This window comes from Pipistrellus hanaki, assembly GCF_964339955.1.
Source record: "Pipistrellus hanaki genome assembly, chromosome: 9".
NCBI lineage: Eukaryota > Metazoa > Chordata > Mammalia > Chiroptera > Vespertilionidae > Pipistrellus > Pipistrellus hanaki.
The window spans coordinates 48441288-48455016 of NC_140511.1; the positions used below are offsets into that span (position 1 = coordinate 48441288).

The 13729-nt window shown below is 40.5% G+C and overlaps 1 protein-coding gene across 2 annotated transcripts in view; it reads right to left on the reverse strand.

The window, feature by feature from the left end:
- The window catches only part of SBF2 (SET binding factor 2), a 305413-nt gene that overhangs the window by 27177 nt on the left and 264507 nt on the right, over window positions 1-13729 (reverse strand). The window contains exons 30-34 of one of the 2 annotated variants that reach the window (XM_084893456.1): window positions 11047-11121; window positions 9101-9285; window positions 4886-5062; window positions 2459-2560; window positions 1337-1522 (exon numbers count right to left, since the gene is read on the reverse strand). In XM_084893456.1, the coding sequence (XP_084749582.1) occupies window positions 1337-1522; window positions 2459-2560; window positions 4886-5062; window positions 9101-9285; window positions 11047-11121 (725 nt within the window). The remainder of the gene's footprint in view (window positions 1-1336; window positions 1523-2458; window positions 2561-4885; window positions 5063-9100; window positions 9286-11046; window positions 11122-13729) is intronic. The other variant, XM_084893455.1, reaches the window with a different exon arrangement.

Consider the following 13729-nt stretch of genomic DNA (forward strand, 5'->3'; position numbering starts at 1 on the left):
CTATATTTTACCACACTTTACTGACATTTTACTGCTCTCAGTGACGTGTAGAAACCTTATTTCCCTTTATGTTCTCCCATCCTATATAATAAAGAGCTAATATGCAAATGGTCATCATGCTCTCATGCTATCACAATCCATCACCAGGAGGCTGTGTGTGCAGGGAGGCGTGCACAGGTGGGCGGGGACTTGATATGACATGCGTGGTGTGGAGGTGAGACCCCTGGCTCTGGCCGACCTCTTTGGGGAAATCCATCAAGGAGCCCTGGATGGGTGGGCTGGGCCTACCTCTTTGGGGGTGATCGATTGTGGGGCTCCTGCACTGTGAGAGGGTACAGACCAGGCTGGGGGGGTCCCCTTCCCCAGAGTGAAAGCATTTTGTGCACTGGGTCTCTAGTTTAAAATATAATGGCCTTGCCCTGGCCAGTGTGGTTCAATTGGTTGGATATCATCCTATACACCAAAAGGTGGTAGGTTTGGATTCCTGGTCTGGGCACATACCCAGGTTCTGGGTTCGATCCCCAATTGGAGTGCATGCAGGAGGCAACCAATCAGTTTTTCTTTCTCACATCAATGTTATACTCTCTCTCTCTCTCTTTGTCTTTCTAAAACAAAACAAAATAAAACAATTGTTTTAACTATTTCTTCCACATATATTGAGAACCACATCAACCATTAAGCAATTTAGAAAACTAAAGAGAAGTCTACTGTATTTACTCATATTTTCTGCTATTCCAAGATTCCTTCTCTTATAATTTATTTTCTTTTTAAGTATATTTTTATTGATTTCAGAGAGGAAGGGAGAGGGAGAGAGAGAGAATCATCAATGATGACAAGGAATCATTGATTGGCTGCCTCCTTCATGTCCCACACTGGGGAATCAAGCCTGCAACCCAGGCATGTATCCCAACAGGGAATCCAACACTCAACCACTGAGCCACACTGGCAGGGCCTATCATTTATTTTCTGTTTGAAAATTTTCCTTCAGTCATTTAGAAGACTACAGGCTGGATTTCAGGCCCTGCCAGTACCTACTCTAGGTTAAACCTTCTTGGAGAACAAGCCCAAGTTAGCTCATCTTCTTGGGAGATGGTAATTTAGAGCCTGGCCACTTCACATGGGGGGCCCAGCCAACAGCCAGGTAAGCTGTCCTAGTTTCAGAAACCAAGTAGGTTTCTCCTCCATTCCCAGGAATCCACTGCTGAGACCTCAGGAAGTCTTAGGGCTGAATCCATCACTTATGGCATGAAGTCATCTGGCACAGCTCTGCAATGCTCAACAAATGCTAGTTCTTTTCTTTCCTCATATCAAGTCAATTGAAGAATGCTCTACTCACCTGGTGCACACAGTCTAAGAACTGCAGGAAGACTGGAGTAAAACCACTACCCTGACAGTTGAGGGTCAAGCTGCTCCGCTGATTGAATTTATGACCAAAAGAGAGCCACTCTTTTTCAACCAACATCCGGAAGCCTTCAAGTGTCCTATAAAAGGGGTCACTGAGTAACTGCACCAGGGATGTCACCTAAGACACAAGCAGATGGACACTTGTTATTTTCAGTCTGAAAAAAACCCTCTTGCTGAGTCAAAGCACTTCCTCTTGATGATAGCTAACTCACCAACAAAGTTACCCGGGCAGCAAACTTGTTCACTAACTGCTCCAGGACAGCCAATTAAATTAATCCCACAAACTTTCCAGTAAAAATGAAAAGTCAAATGCATTTTGGGCCGGGACCGGTTTGGCTCAATGGATAGAGCGTCGGCTTGGGGACTGAAGGGTCCCGGGTTCGATTCCGGTCAAGGGCATGTACCTTGGTTGCGGGCATATCCCCAGTAGGGGGTGTGCAAGAGGCAGCTGATCGATGTGTCTCTCTCATCGATGTTTCTAACTCTCTATCTCTCTCCCTTCCTCTCTGTATAAAATCAATAAAATATATATATATATAAAAAAAATGCATTTTGGCTACACGTTTTCTTTCAGAAAATCCGGACTTTAATCCTTACCTGGCTAGTCTGCCGACTGTGACTTTCTTCTAGGTTAATTAATGAGACCAGGGGATCAGTTCAAACCTACAGATACTTTCTGGCAGGAGTAGATTAATGTCTTACTATAGCTCACATTCAGACCTTTCCTTTTCACTCTGCAGTAAGTAAGGGAAGCAGGGAAAGGACTGACAAAATCTGGGAAGGACGGCCCATGTCCCACTCTACAGGCCAAAGAGCACCACGCACATGCCTGCCCGGTGCACCTGTGGTATGGCACCAGACGCCCGAGCCAGAACTGCAGGCTATGTGAGGCCTGGGAACCCACGGCACTGAGCTTTCTGATGGACACCAGGGGGGTGTTTCACACAGGACTTTTTCTGTCCATACAAATTAGTCAGAATTTAAAAACAAATGAACTGAAATACATATTCATACATGTACAACCAAATATATGAGAATATGTGTAAGAGTTTACTTGTGCTGTGACGTCCCAGCCTTCTTCCAAACAGACCAACACAGAGGAACCATTCTCCAGTACCTCGGACACCACCACGGCCAGCTGCATTATCCTGTGAAGCTGAGATGGGGAAGGAGCCCCGGTTAGAGCCAGGGCTTTCTGAGCACCCACAACGGACAGACTTGCTATCAGCCTTAGATAACCAAAAAGTTAGGGATAAAGTATTTGACCTAAACACGAATTTTAAATACTTAAAGTTATTTGTAAAAATAAAGATTAAGCAATGTGTTCAAGGGATAAATGATGAAATAAATTTATCTTAAGTAATTTCCCCTGAAGTGGAATATCTTTAATTCCATAAAGTACAATAGAAAAGTCAGAGATTCTAAGCAGCCTCCCAACAGTTATTGGACTTAACATTTGTTTTTCTAGGATGACATAGTAAGTTCTATGAAGATGTAGTAAGTTCTATTTTGGTTACTCTTAATTTTTCTGGAATTAGATAGTGGGGATGTTTGCACAACTTAGTTATTATTCTAAAAAACACTGAATTGTACACTTTAAAGAATGAATTTTATGATGAATGAATTAAATCTTTAAAAAGGACACACTTATTTGTCTGTATGGGAAGAAAACTTATGCTTAGCTTTTAAAGCCAAGCCACTGACTCACAGTCTGAGCACAGCATATAGATTTCAAAGCCAAACATGCAACATTCTAGTTTTAAAAAATATTTTAATCACACTTGACATAATTTGCAGAACAAATCCAACTTTGAACTGAAGTAGAAAACTCCATATTTTAAATAGAGCTAGCTATTTTATTTATTTAGTAAAGGCCCAATGCACAAAATTTGTGCAAGGGGGTTGGCCCTCACAGCCCTGGCTTTGTTCAGAAGGTCGCCTGGAAGGTCATTCGGATGTCTGGTCTAATTAGCATATTATGATTTTATTATTATAGATTTTTATTATTTTTATTTTTTTTGAGCAAGCTATTTTAAACACAGGAATAAGACACACATCCTCTCCAGCGCTGGGAAGCTCCTCACCCACTGTTCCTGTAGACAGCTATTTCCAGGCCTGAATTCTCTTGCTCTTCGCTCTTGCTCTGAGTTAACTTCTGACATGCCAATATCTCAAGTAGAGCAATACTTTTACTGTTTTTTTTTTTTTTTTGTGTGTGTGTGTGTGGGGGGCACTAACTTCTGGTATGGATCTACTTTCGAATAAGGACCAAAACACAGAATGTACCAGAAACACAGATAGGCTGGGTGGTGGGACCAGTTTGGGGCTGGGCTCATAACTTAGGGACAGAAGGGAGTATTGATCAGCTCCTTTCGTGGGTTCTCAAAGGATCTGGTATAGCATTCCTAGTAACATACACTGATACAGATTTATGTATTATGTTTTTATTAAAAATTTTTAACTTGGGGGGGAGGGGAAAGAGAGGAACATTGATGCATTCATTGGTTGTTTCTTTTATGTGCCCTGACTGGGAATGGAATCCATAACCTTGGCGTATTGGGACAAAGCTCTAACCTGCTGTAACCAGGTTCATACCCTGATACAGGTTTATATGTGGCTGTTTTTTTATAGTTTAAGTACCTTAAAATAGTTACTGCTTTGGGTACTCACATTATTTTCTGGCTTTTTTTTTTTTTGCCTTTTAGTCCAACTTATTGTGGGAAACAACTATTTTTCCTCCTCAAGGGAGGCAGGAGACTTGGAGGCAGAGGGGCCAGGTGATAGAGGAACTCATGCGGGGGGAAGAAGCAATGGCCACAGCATCAAGGGCCTAAAGACAAGGCGGAGGGAGTAGTGCAGATATGTTCTTGGCCCAATGTCTGCATCAGTGTCTAAAACATGCATGTCATAAATGTCTTTACGTGTGCTGGCATACCTACTTCTCCCTAATTTTGCAATAAGAGTTCAATGAAAACATCCCAAGCTTGACTTAGCTGAAGGAAGGATAAGTGGTTTTTCCTTAACCTTGGGGAGGCCTGAGGGCACCCAAAGTGCCTGCGGTGGCTGTTTTGGGAGGTTAATCTAAAATCTAGAGACTTGGGCCAGGCAGAGACAAATGCAAGGTCAGACAGTAAGAGAGAAGGGCTCTTAGAGTTCTGGGCCCAGTCTGTTGACAACAGAGCAGGAGGCCTAAAAACATATGCTGATTAAATTTATTACATATAAAGAAGTTGCCATCTAAAAATAATGACCTCCTCCTTAGCACCCTATGGAGACCAAGTTTTCAATTCCAGAGAGATAAGAACCTGGGATGAAGAAGTCTACCTCTCATCTCCAATAGCATATGGGTTTCTTGAACTGAGAGGCTTTTATGGAGGTACCCAGTAAAGACAGATGGTGGGGCGTGGGGGAACACAATATTTCCCTCAAATATCAACTCTGTACATCCTTGAGGTCAAAGGCAAGTGGAGCCAGACATTACCTGTGGAAACCACTCGGAGTCTCCCAGAGCTTTCAGGAAGGTCACGTCTGAGTCAGTAGGAATGGTGCTTGGGACACAGGCCCTCATCAACTTTTTGAAACTGGCTTTCACTTGTCGGATGTCATGAAATTCAACGGGAACAAACTCACAATTTAAAGCAAATTCTAACTTAAAGTTCTGTGGATAAAGATGCAGAGAATTAGGCAAATGAAGTGTTATGGTAAAAGAACAATGATTTCAACAGGGCAGTGCTTCAATGATATACAGTTATGGAGGCCAAGTAGTTGCAGAGGCTGCAATGGGTCAGAAAAATCAATCTGTGTGGCTAGGTATCTAGATTGCTGGAAAGTCATTCAGTGAGGCCTCCTGGTTTCACTTAGCTTGCTGTCATTCTGAGACCCTAAAGAGACTACTGGTAGGTGGGAACCTGATGGGCGCTTATACTAGTAACATCACAGATAAGCCATTATAAAGCCATGAATATGGAAGTCTGGAGAGGACCAGTGATATATGGACAGCATGGTTAATACAAAACTGCAAAGGAAGTCTCCTGAGATGCACTGTGATGAAAAGGCAATATGCTGCTGAGGTTCCAGAACTCTACATATTTAAGTTTGCAGAAATACGCATATTTGTTTCTTATTAAGCTAGTAAAATAGTCATTGGAAAAATGAAAAGAAAAAAAAGTGAAGATAAACATTGAGAAGGAAATAAAAATTAGGCACTTTTTTAAAGTCATGTAGGTACTCCTTTAAAAGCAAAATAAAAAATTCTACACAGGCCGAAACCAGTTTGGCTCAGTGGATAGAGCATCAATCTGCAGACTGAAGGTTCCCCGGTTCGATTCGGGTCAAGGGCATGTACCTTGGTTGATGGCACATCCCCAGCAGGAGGTGTGCAGGAGGCAGCTGATCAATGTTTCTCTCTCATTGTGTTTCTAACTCTCTATCTCTCTCTGTAAAAAATCAGTAAAATATATTTAAAAAATTCTACACAGTAAAACATGAAAGGCTTTGTTGATTTCTAGCTTTGGGACAATATTTTTTCACGCATGACACGTGTCAAGCTATATTTATCATTTAAACCTTTAATCCACGTGGAATTTATCTTATGTGAGGTTGCATTGTAGTTAAAGAATGCTTACCTGATGCACAATTGTATATTTTATTTTGATAACCTAGTCACCTAATTTTGAAGATTTTAAAATTCTAATTTCTTTTGCTAAAGAATGAATTAATTTTCTCATATCCTTCCCGCTTTACTCACATTCTACCCAAATGACACTATTGGGTCATCTGCTTTCTTAAGAGTAAAACTGCTTTCTGGATGCTGGTTGTACAACATGTGAATGTGTGTGACACTATGGACAAGAGGATAAGTGTTATGTTATCTGTATTTACCAAAATTAAAAAAAAAAAAGCTGCAAGGATTTATTATAGGACCCATGTTATATTTTGTATTGGTTATTTGAGAATACTTTTAAAACGACCTATTAAAGTTTTAAAGTAAAAAGCAAAAACTTCTAAATTAAAAAAATAGCATTTCTAATATGTATCAAGAAAAAAAGTTTCTTTATCTCAGTAATTCCATTTTTAGGAGTAATCTAAATTGTAGAGAAAAAACCCTATTGAATCATATCTCAGTTAAAAATAATAATAAGCTATATGCTTGAAAATGTAACTGTAGTTTTATATATAGAAGATAAAGAAATGGAAACATTCAACAATATGTAATATTACATAGTGATTAAAATAATTTATAAAGAATATTATACAACATGGAAACATGCTATGGTTAGAATAAAGAACTTGGCTTATGCATGAGTTCTTTTCTATTAGTTATTTTTTTAAAAGTTAAAATAGATAGCAAATAGTTTACTTTTTGGGAGAACTACTTTCCTTTCCAACTATAAAGGAGGTAGGTATGCCTATCTTATAAACCAGGAGTTACCAGCCATAGTGTTGAGACACTGTTACGTCATAGGAACTTATTAGTAAGTATAAAGTACAATATAAGAATTAGTAAATGAGACCAAGTCAAGATTATTTAGAGGAAGCCACTTTCATTTGCTTTCCTTGGGGTTTCCTCATTGGGAGGCAAGGAGTGGAGCTGCAGCTAGAGAGCACTGTGCTGGCCTGAACGTGGCTCAGGTTGGACAGATATGGACAGTGCTCTACAGACAGAATTACATAAACAAAAAGCAAAACCTGAATGGGACGTACAAAAACCCTAATAACTACTGTGCAAGGATGATGAGATTATGTTTTTAAAACTTTAATTCTTGCCGAAACTGGTTTGGCTCATTGGTAGAGCGTCGGTCTGCGGACTGAAAGGTCCCAGGTTCGATTCCGGTCAGGGGCATGTACCTTGGTTGCGGGCACATCCCCGGTGGGGGGTGTGCAAGAGGCAGCTGGTCAATGTTTCTCTCTCATTGACGTTTCTAGCTCTCTATCTCTCTCCCTTCCTCTCTGTAAAAACATCAATAAAATATATTTAAAAATAAAATAAAGTAAAATAAAACTTTAATTCTTTATTAACAAAAGAAAGATCAGAAAGGAAAAAGAAAGACAGAAAGAAGTGAAGGAGGAAGGAGAATAGGGTCCCAGTGGCCAGTCTTTCTTAGTCATATGTGCACAGCCACCCAGCTAATCTGAGGACTGATGTGCAGAGGATATGGCAGAGGTGAGCATTCAGGAGACAACCTTGGGGAGTGACTCCAATCATGAGTACGTGGTGTGCTGAAGGGCAGGGTGTGTACTCTGGGAGACACTGGTGCCAAGGGGCTGTGCTGGATGCAACCCTGGGTTGCTGTTGAAAGGCGTCCTGTTTTCTGGAGAGAAAGTACCTGCTGTGTCAGAAGACACGTGTGCATATTTAAACACTGAGTATTACCCAGCAGTTTCACGCCTCCCACCCTACAGGCTGATGGCTGCAGCAGCCTCGGCAGTGGGAGAAGAGCTTGCCACCGAAAGGATGACTCAGCCACTGGCATCTTGAGGACCCAGCATGTGGGATCCTGCCCACAGCCTCGGTCCACAGTTCAAACAAAGGTCTGTCTGACTGAGGCGCTGGACTAAACTCTGGGCGATTTTCTGAATTAACCAATACTTTTATTTCCCCTACATCTGTCAATAGCAATGAACTTTATTTTGTGCTGGGTAAATAAAGGACTGAGGTACAGAGGATAAGGCAGAGATGAGCACACAACCTTGGGGAGTGACTCCAGTTATGAGTATGTGGTGTGCTGAAGTGCAGAATGTGTAGTCTGGGAGACACTGGTGCCAAGGGGACTGTGCTGGTTGCAAAATTGCAAAAACATTATTTGCTTTTGGAGATAGAGACTATCTTTATAATTTATAGGACCTGACATTGTGAAGCTCTTTAGCATAATAATTAAAAAAATAAAGGGGAGCCCAGCTTGGCTTGGCTCAGTGGTTGAGCATCAACCTATGAACCAGGAGGTCACGGTTTGATTCCCAGTCTGGGCACATGCCTGGGTTGTGGGCTTGATTCCTAGTGTAGGGTGGGCAGGAGGCTGCCGATCAATGATTCTCTCTCATTATTGATGTTTTTATGTCTCTCTCCCTCTCCCTTCCTCTCTGAAATCAATAAAAATATATTTTAAAAAAATTAAAGGGGCTTAGCATCTAACAGTTTGAATGCTCTGACATATCTCAGGACATGTGCCTCTGTCTATACAGCTTTGTGAAGTTTCAAAAAAGGCAACTTAGAGAACACAGCCTGGCCTTCCCTCACTCCAGTGCATCGAGTGCCACCATCTTCTTCCCACTCTTCTGCCTCCTGGCAGCTTTCTTTGTCAACAGGTTTTCAATAGCAAAACCTTTTGTTTTGCCGTAGACACAGACTCCTGCAGGAAGCTGAACTAAGATAGTGGAAAAACAGCCTGGATAAGCCTAATTACTTCTTTTTTTGTAGGTACACTTCCTAATATTCCTGATGTTTATGCTGATCTAGTTATGATTATGAAAAATACTTCTTTTCATAGCTAATAAACATGCAAAGTATATATACGTACCTATCTAAGTTCATGTAGACATACATACATATATAATGAGCTAAGTGTTTTTAATATTATTAACTCCAGGTTAAGAATCCATGCTATAAAAAAAAATCCTAGAAAAGCTGATTTATGAGATGAGTTAAAACTGCCTCCAATTATCTATAAGGTTTCTAAGTGAGAAAAAGAAATCTTACCCTTAGCTGTGACTTTTCGCCAAATATATATAGGGCTGGTTGGCGTTTCAAGAGCTGGTTTTGCAGGTAGGCGCTGTTACTATAGGAGGCCGAGTGATCCTTGCCTGCCAGCCGGGCACCAACATCAATGAAGGATGTTGGAGAGCTGATGAGGCGAGTGCTAGAGCGAAGACTTGCCCATACACCTTTACAAAAGCCAAAATAACTGAGTGAGGTAATCTGATGTGGGAATGCCACTGAGCTGGGAAAAAGACACATGCTCTGTAGGTATCATTTTTGACATAACAGCAAGTTAATTAATCTAGGTAATCATGGATCCTACTGGTCATTTGTCATTTACCTTTGCAATGTATAAGCACTATTCAATACAGCATCAAGATTAGGCGTGGAAGGACTAAGCAGTCACCCATGTCACTCCTATTACTGTATTTTGATGTAAAGTTAGTGTTTATGAGTAAAAACTTGAATTATAAATAAAAAAGAGCGCAGGCACTGGGCAACAAAAGTACAAGCAGGGGCAACGAGGAAGCCTGGGCAGGAGAACGTGATTCCATTTCTCTGGGCTTCATGCAATAACAACATGCTTTAGTCAATCAATTCAACAACAAATCTAGATTAAGAATGACTTTAGAACTTTACTAAACCTACTAAAATCTCAGGATGGATTTGGAATTAATATGTGTGCATCATGCCAAAATGATGTAATTTAAAGTTAGTAAAGATTATATTACACTTTCCCCACAGTACACTTAGTAATGCACATTGTACTGAATCATAACTTAGGAGGCTTTATATAAATTTTTAGTCAGAGGCAGATGTCTTCTCCGGGAAAGGCCAAGCTGAGCTGATAGAGGAATCTCATATTGTAAGTTGACCTTAGTTACATTCATTAGAAAAATCAAGGATTCCTATATGCAACAAGACTGTTGGATACTAAATATCCAAACCCTAAAGCACAGCTAAGTCTGACATGTGACTGGCAACGCAGCATCTTTACATTGTAGCCCCTTACAAAACCTATAAACTATGGGGTTCCCGTTGGTCAGTGGCCAGCAAACTCCTTAGTCAACAGAGCCAAATATTAATAGTACAACGATTGAAATTTCTTTTGAGAGCCAAATTTTTTAAACTTAAACTATATAGCCAAAACTGGTTTGGCTCAGTGGATAGAGCGTCGGTCTGCGGACTGAAGGGTCCCGGGTTTGATTCCAGTCAAGGGCATGTACCTTGGTTGCAGGCACATCCCCAGAGGGAAGCATTCAAGAGGCAGCCGATCGATGACTCTCTCATCGATGTTTCTAACTCTCTATCTCTCTCCCTTCCTCTCTGTAAAAAATCAATAAAATATATTAAAACAAAACAAAACAAAACAAAAACAACTTAAACTATATAGATAGGTACATTGTTATTAACTTAATTAGGGTACTCCTAAGCTGTCCTTTGCTAAAAACTCAAGGGGCCAAAGAGCCTCATGTGGCTCGTGAGCCGCAGTTTGCTGACCACTGCCCTTGGGGATGTGTTGTGGTACAAGACACTGCAGCTGCTTCCCCTGCGTGGGCTTCCTCTCCAGGTTTGGAAAGGCTCTTTGAGAGGCTTCCCTCTTTGCCTACTGTTAAATCAAGCCCTGTTTCTGGTGCCCAGAAGTCACCGCGATAATGTCACACTGGCTTCTCTCTTTATGAGCGATTATAGGGTCAGGAGACCAGTTCCTAAGAAAAGGTTTTATAGGTGATTCTACTTAATGTAGATGATTTGTCCTATGTAACCCCTGAACTTATCTATTAGCTATTATGGCTAATTTTTGTAAATGAAATCACAAAGGACATTCAGAATGTGGGTGGGAGTAGGGTAATTTGACAGACAAATGTGATAAACATCACTGGTAACACACGTTTTCATATGAAGGTGGTTAAAAAGAATGACACATCAGGACCGGAATACAGTACCTTGGTTATGGACTCTTCCCTTAGTTGAAGATTTGGGATCTGACTGAGTAAAACATGTATCTCTGTGCCCATGCACTGGGAGGTGAGAATAAAGGCAGAAAGAGGATAAAATACACAGAGCAGCAAACATCAGAGCAAATCGAGTAAGAGAAGAGTAGGTTATTTAATTTTTAAAATCAAGTTAACAGAAGAAAAGATGCAAATATAATAAAAGTAGATTTGATTAACAAATAAAAGCTGCACAGTCACACAGAAACGATGAACTGAGCACCTGCTACATGAAATGCCAGCACCTGCTTATAAATGTGAGCGCAGTGAAATGAACACACAGCGGAGAGTGCCACGGACAATTATACCAAATGGAACCAGCTTTTGAAGACTGTCATCGGGTGACAATAATGAAGTCAAGGAATTTAGCAACTACATTGGCCCTAGTGTTTGCGGAGGCTGATTGACGGGAAGTGCTACGTGCTGTACAACACATCTGCTCCTTGAGCAAGGCCACCGCATCAGGAATGAAGCTCTAGCAACCATTTGGAATAACTAAGAGCATGTTTTTGCAACAGAGCACTAAGCATTGCCACACTATCTTCTTTTTTCATCTGGAAATTAGTTATTTTCCATAAACAAATAGTTGTGAGCAGCAAAACATCATGATCCTGTGACAATACCTAATGCCACTAAGAATATAGCTTGTGATGATTGAGGTAATGACTTCTTCTGAAATCCCTACTTGCACCAAAATGATAGGCAGTATTAGAGATAAAACTTTGTAATTTGAGTAATATTGTGGGTTGTTTTCTTTTTCCGACAGAAAGAAAGCACTTTGCGACGATGGCAAATTTTGACCTGGTAATAATAAAAATAATGAGCAGAAGTTACAGTGTATCCTGAGCAAAGGAAATGCTCAAATCAAGTAAGGAAAATGATCTGCATTCATTCAGGATTGAAAACTGTCACAGCAGTATTATTAAGCTGCATAAAGTATGACACAACTTAATGAAGAAAAATCATTAGAAATAACTTTTATTGCTGCCTCGCTCCTCTAGAAGCAGGAAAGAAAAGGCACTGATGGCTTCAGTGGCCAAAGGAGGGGAGAGAGCGGAGGCTGCAGTGGTGCAGGCTGACTGCACAGAGAATGCTGCTGCGAGACAGAATGGAGGCGGGATGCTGGCGGGACACCTGGTCTCCTATGTGCTAGCGGCCTCTCCTTTCTGTAAGGTTTGAGCTTTCCTACCGCGCATGGGACCCTAAAGGCTTACAATGAAGTCTGAGTTGTTGGCTCCTGATTCTGAAATACTGTTCCTTAAACTTATCACACTTTCTTATGCTAGTGCCTCTACCTGGAATGATTTCTCCCATTTTTTTTTTTTTTCCACCTAACAAACTCTTTATTCCTTAAGATCCAGAAACAATGAAACTTTTCTGAAAACCATCCCAGACTATCCCAGAGCTGTGGAGAGCTCTATTGGAATACTGATTACACTTCATTGGGATTATGTGCACATTTGATCCTACTCGATTGTGTGCTCCAAAGGGCAGGGACCTAACCATATTTATTCTCGTATCTATATATATATATATATATATATATATATATATATATATATATATATATATATATGTAATGTTTGATTATCTTCTTTATGAAAAGTGATGCACTGTGAACTACTGTGGTCTTCTACTCTTGCACAAATTTCACGCATCGGGTCTCTAGCATACATAGAAATAGAAAATGTATTTCTTACTGTGAGTCATGATAAAAAATGTTTGAAAGCTACTGGCAGATACTGAGAGCATATGCCCTCTCTCTTCCAATCTGGCTTAGGGCAAGTGAAATGCAAATGTAGGCTTTCCTCCCATGCCAGTGGAGTATTAGGCAATACAGTGAAGTATTAGGCAATAATGATAATAACCACAACAATGATAATAGAACTAACATTTATTGAGCTCTTACTGTGAGCCAGTTACTAGGTTAAGTGCTTTAGATAAATTATTTAATTTATTCCTTATAAATACTCTAAAGCAAGATATTATTTACCATCTCCATTTTACAGATGAAGAAACAGAGAATTAAGAGGTTTCCTAAATTGCTCAATATCATACACTAATTGGTAGGGCTGCAGTTTGAATTTGAATGTAACTGAACTAGACTCCTTGTGTCTTGTCACCTAGGCAACCCTGTGAGCCTGGATCTGTCCTCAGGGTCTGGCTAAGGGATTGCTTCAGGGAAAAAGTGATGTAGTTCATCCCCCATGGGAATGGATTGTTGTTCAGAGCATGAGTGTTTCATAAGCACTAGGTTTGGTCTCTCTATTCTGTTTAGACAAAACAAAAATAGAAGAAAAAAGATGTTGGGTTGGATGTGGGAATGAAGTCCTGTACTTATTTATGCATGAGACACAAACTAGTCAGTGAATGCTGCACTGAAATGCTGCCTGGTCCCAGATATGCTGCTATTTGCTAAGTGACCTTGACACTTCCTATCTCAGAGCCTCTTAAAATATATATTCTGGAGGTTATTTCAAGGATAGAATAACACTTGTAGAGGAACTTATAGAGTCATGGAAATGTAAAGAAACCTCCAGCACCTGGCCAGGTGGCTCAGTTGGTTGGAACATTGTCCAAAGGGTCATGGGTTTGATTCTCGATCAGGACACATACAAGGCAACCAATGGATGTT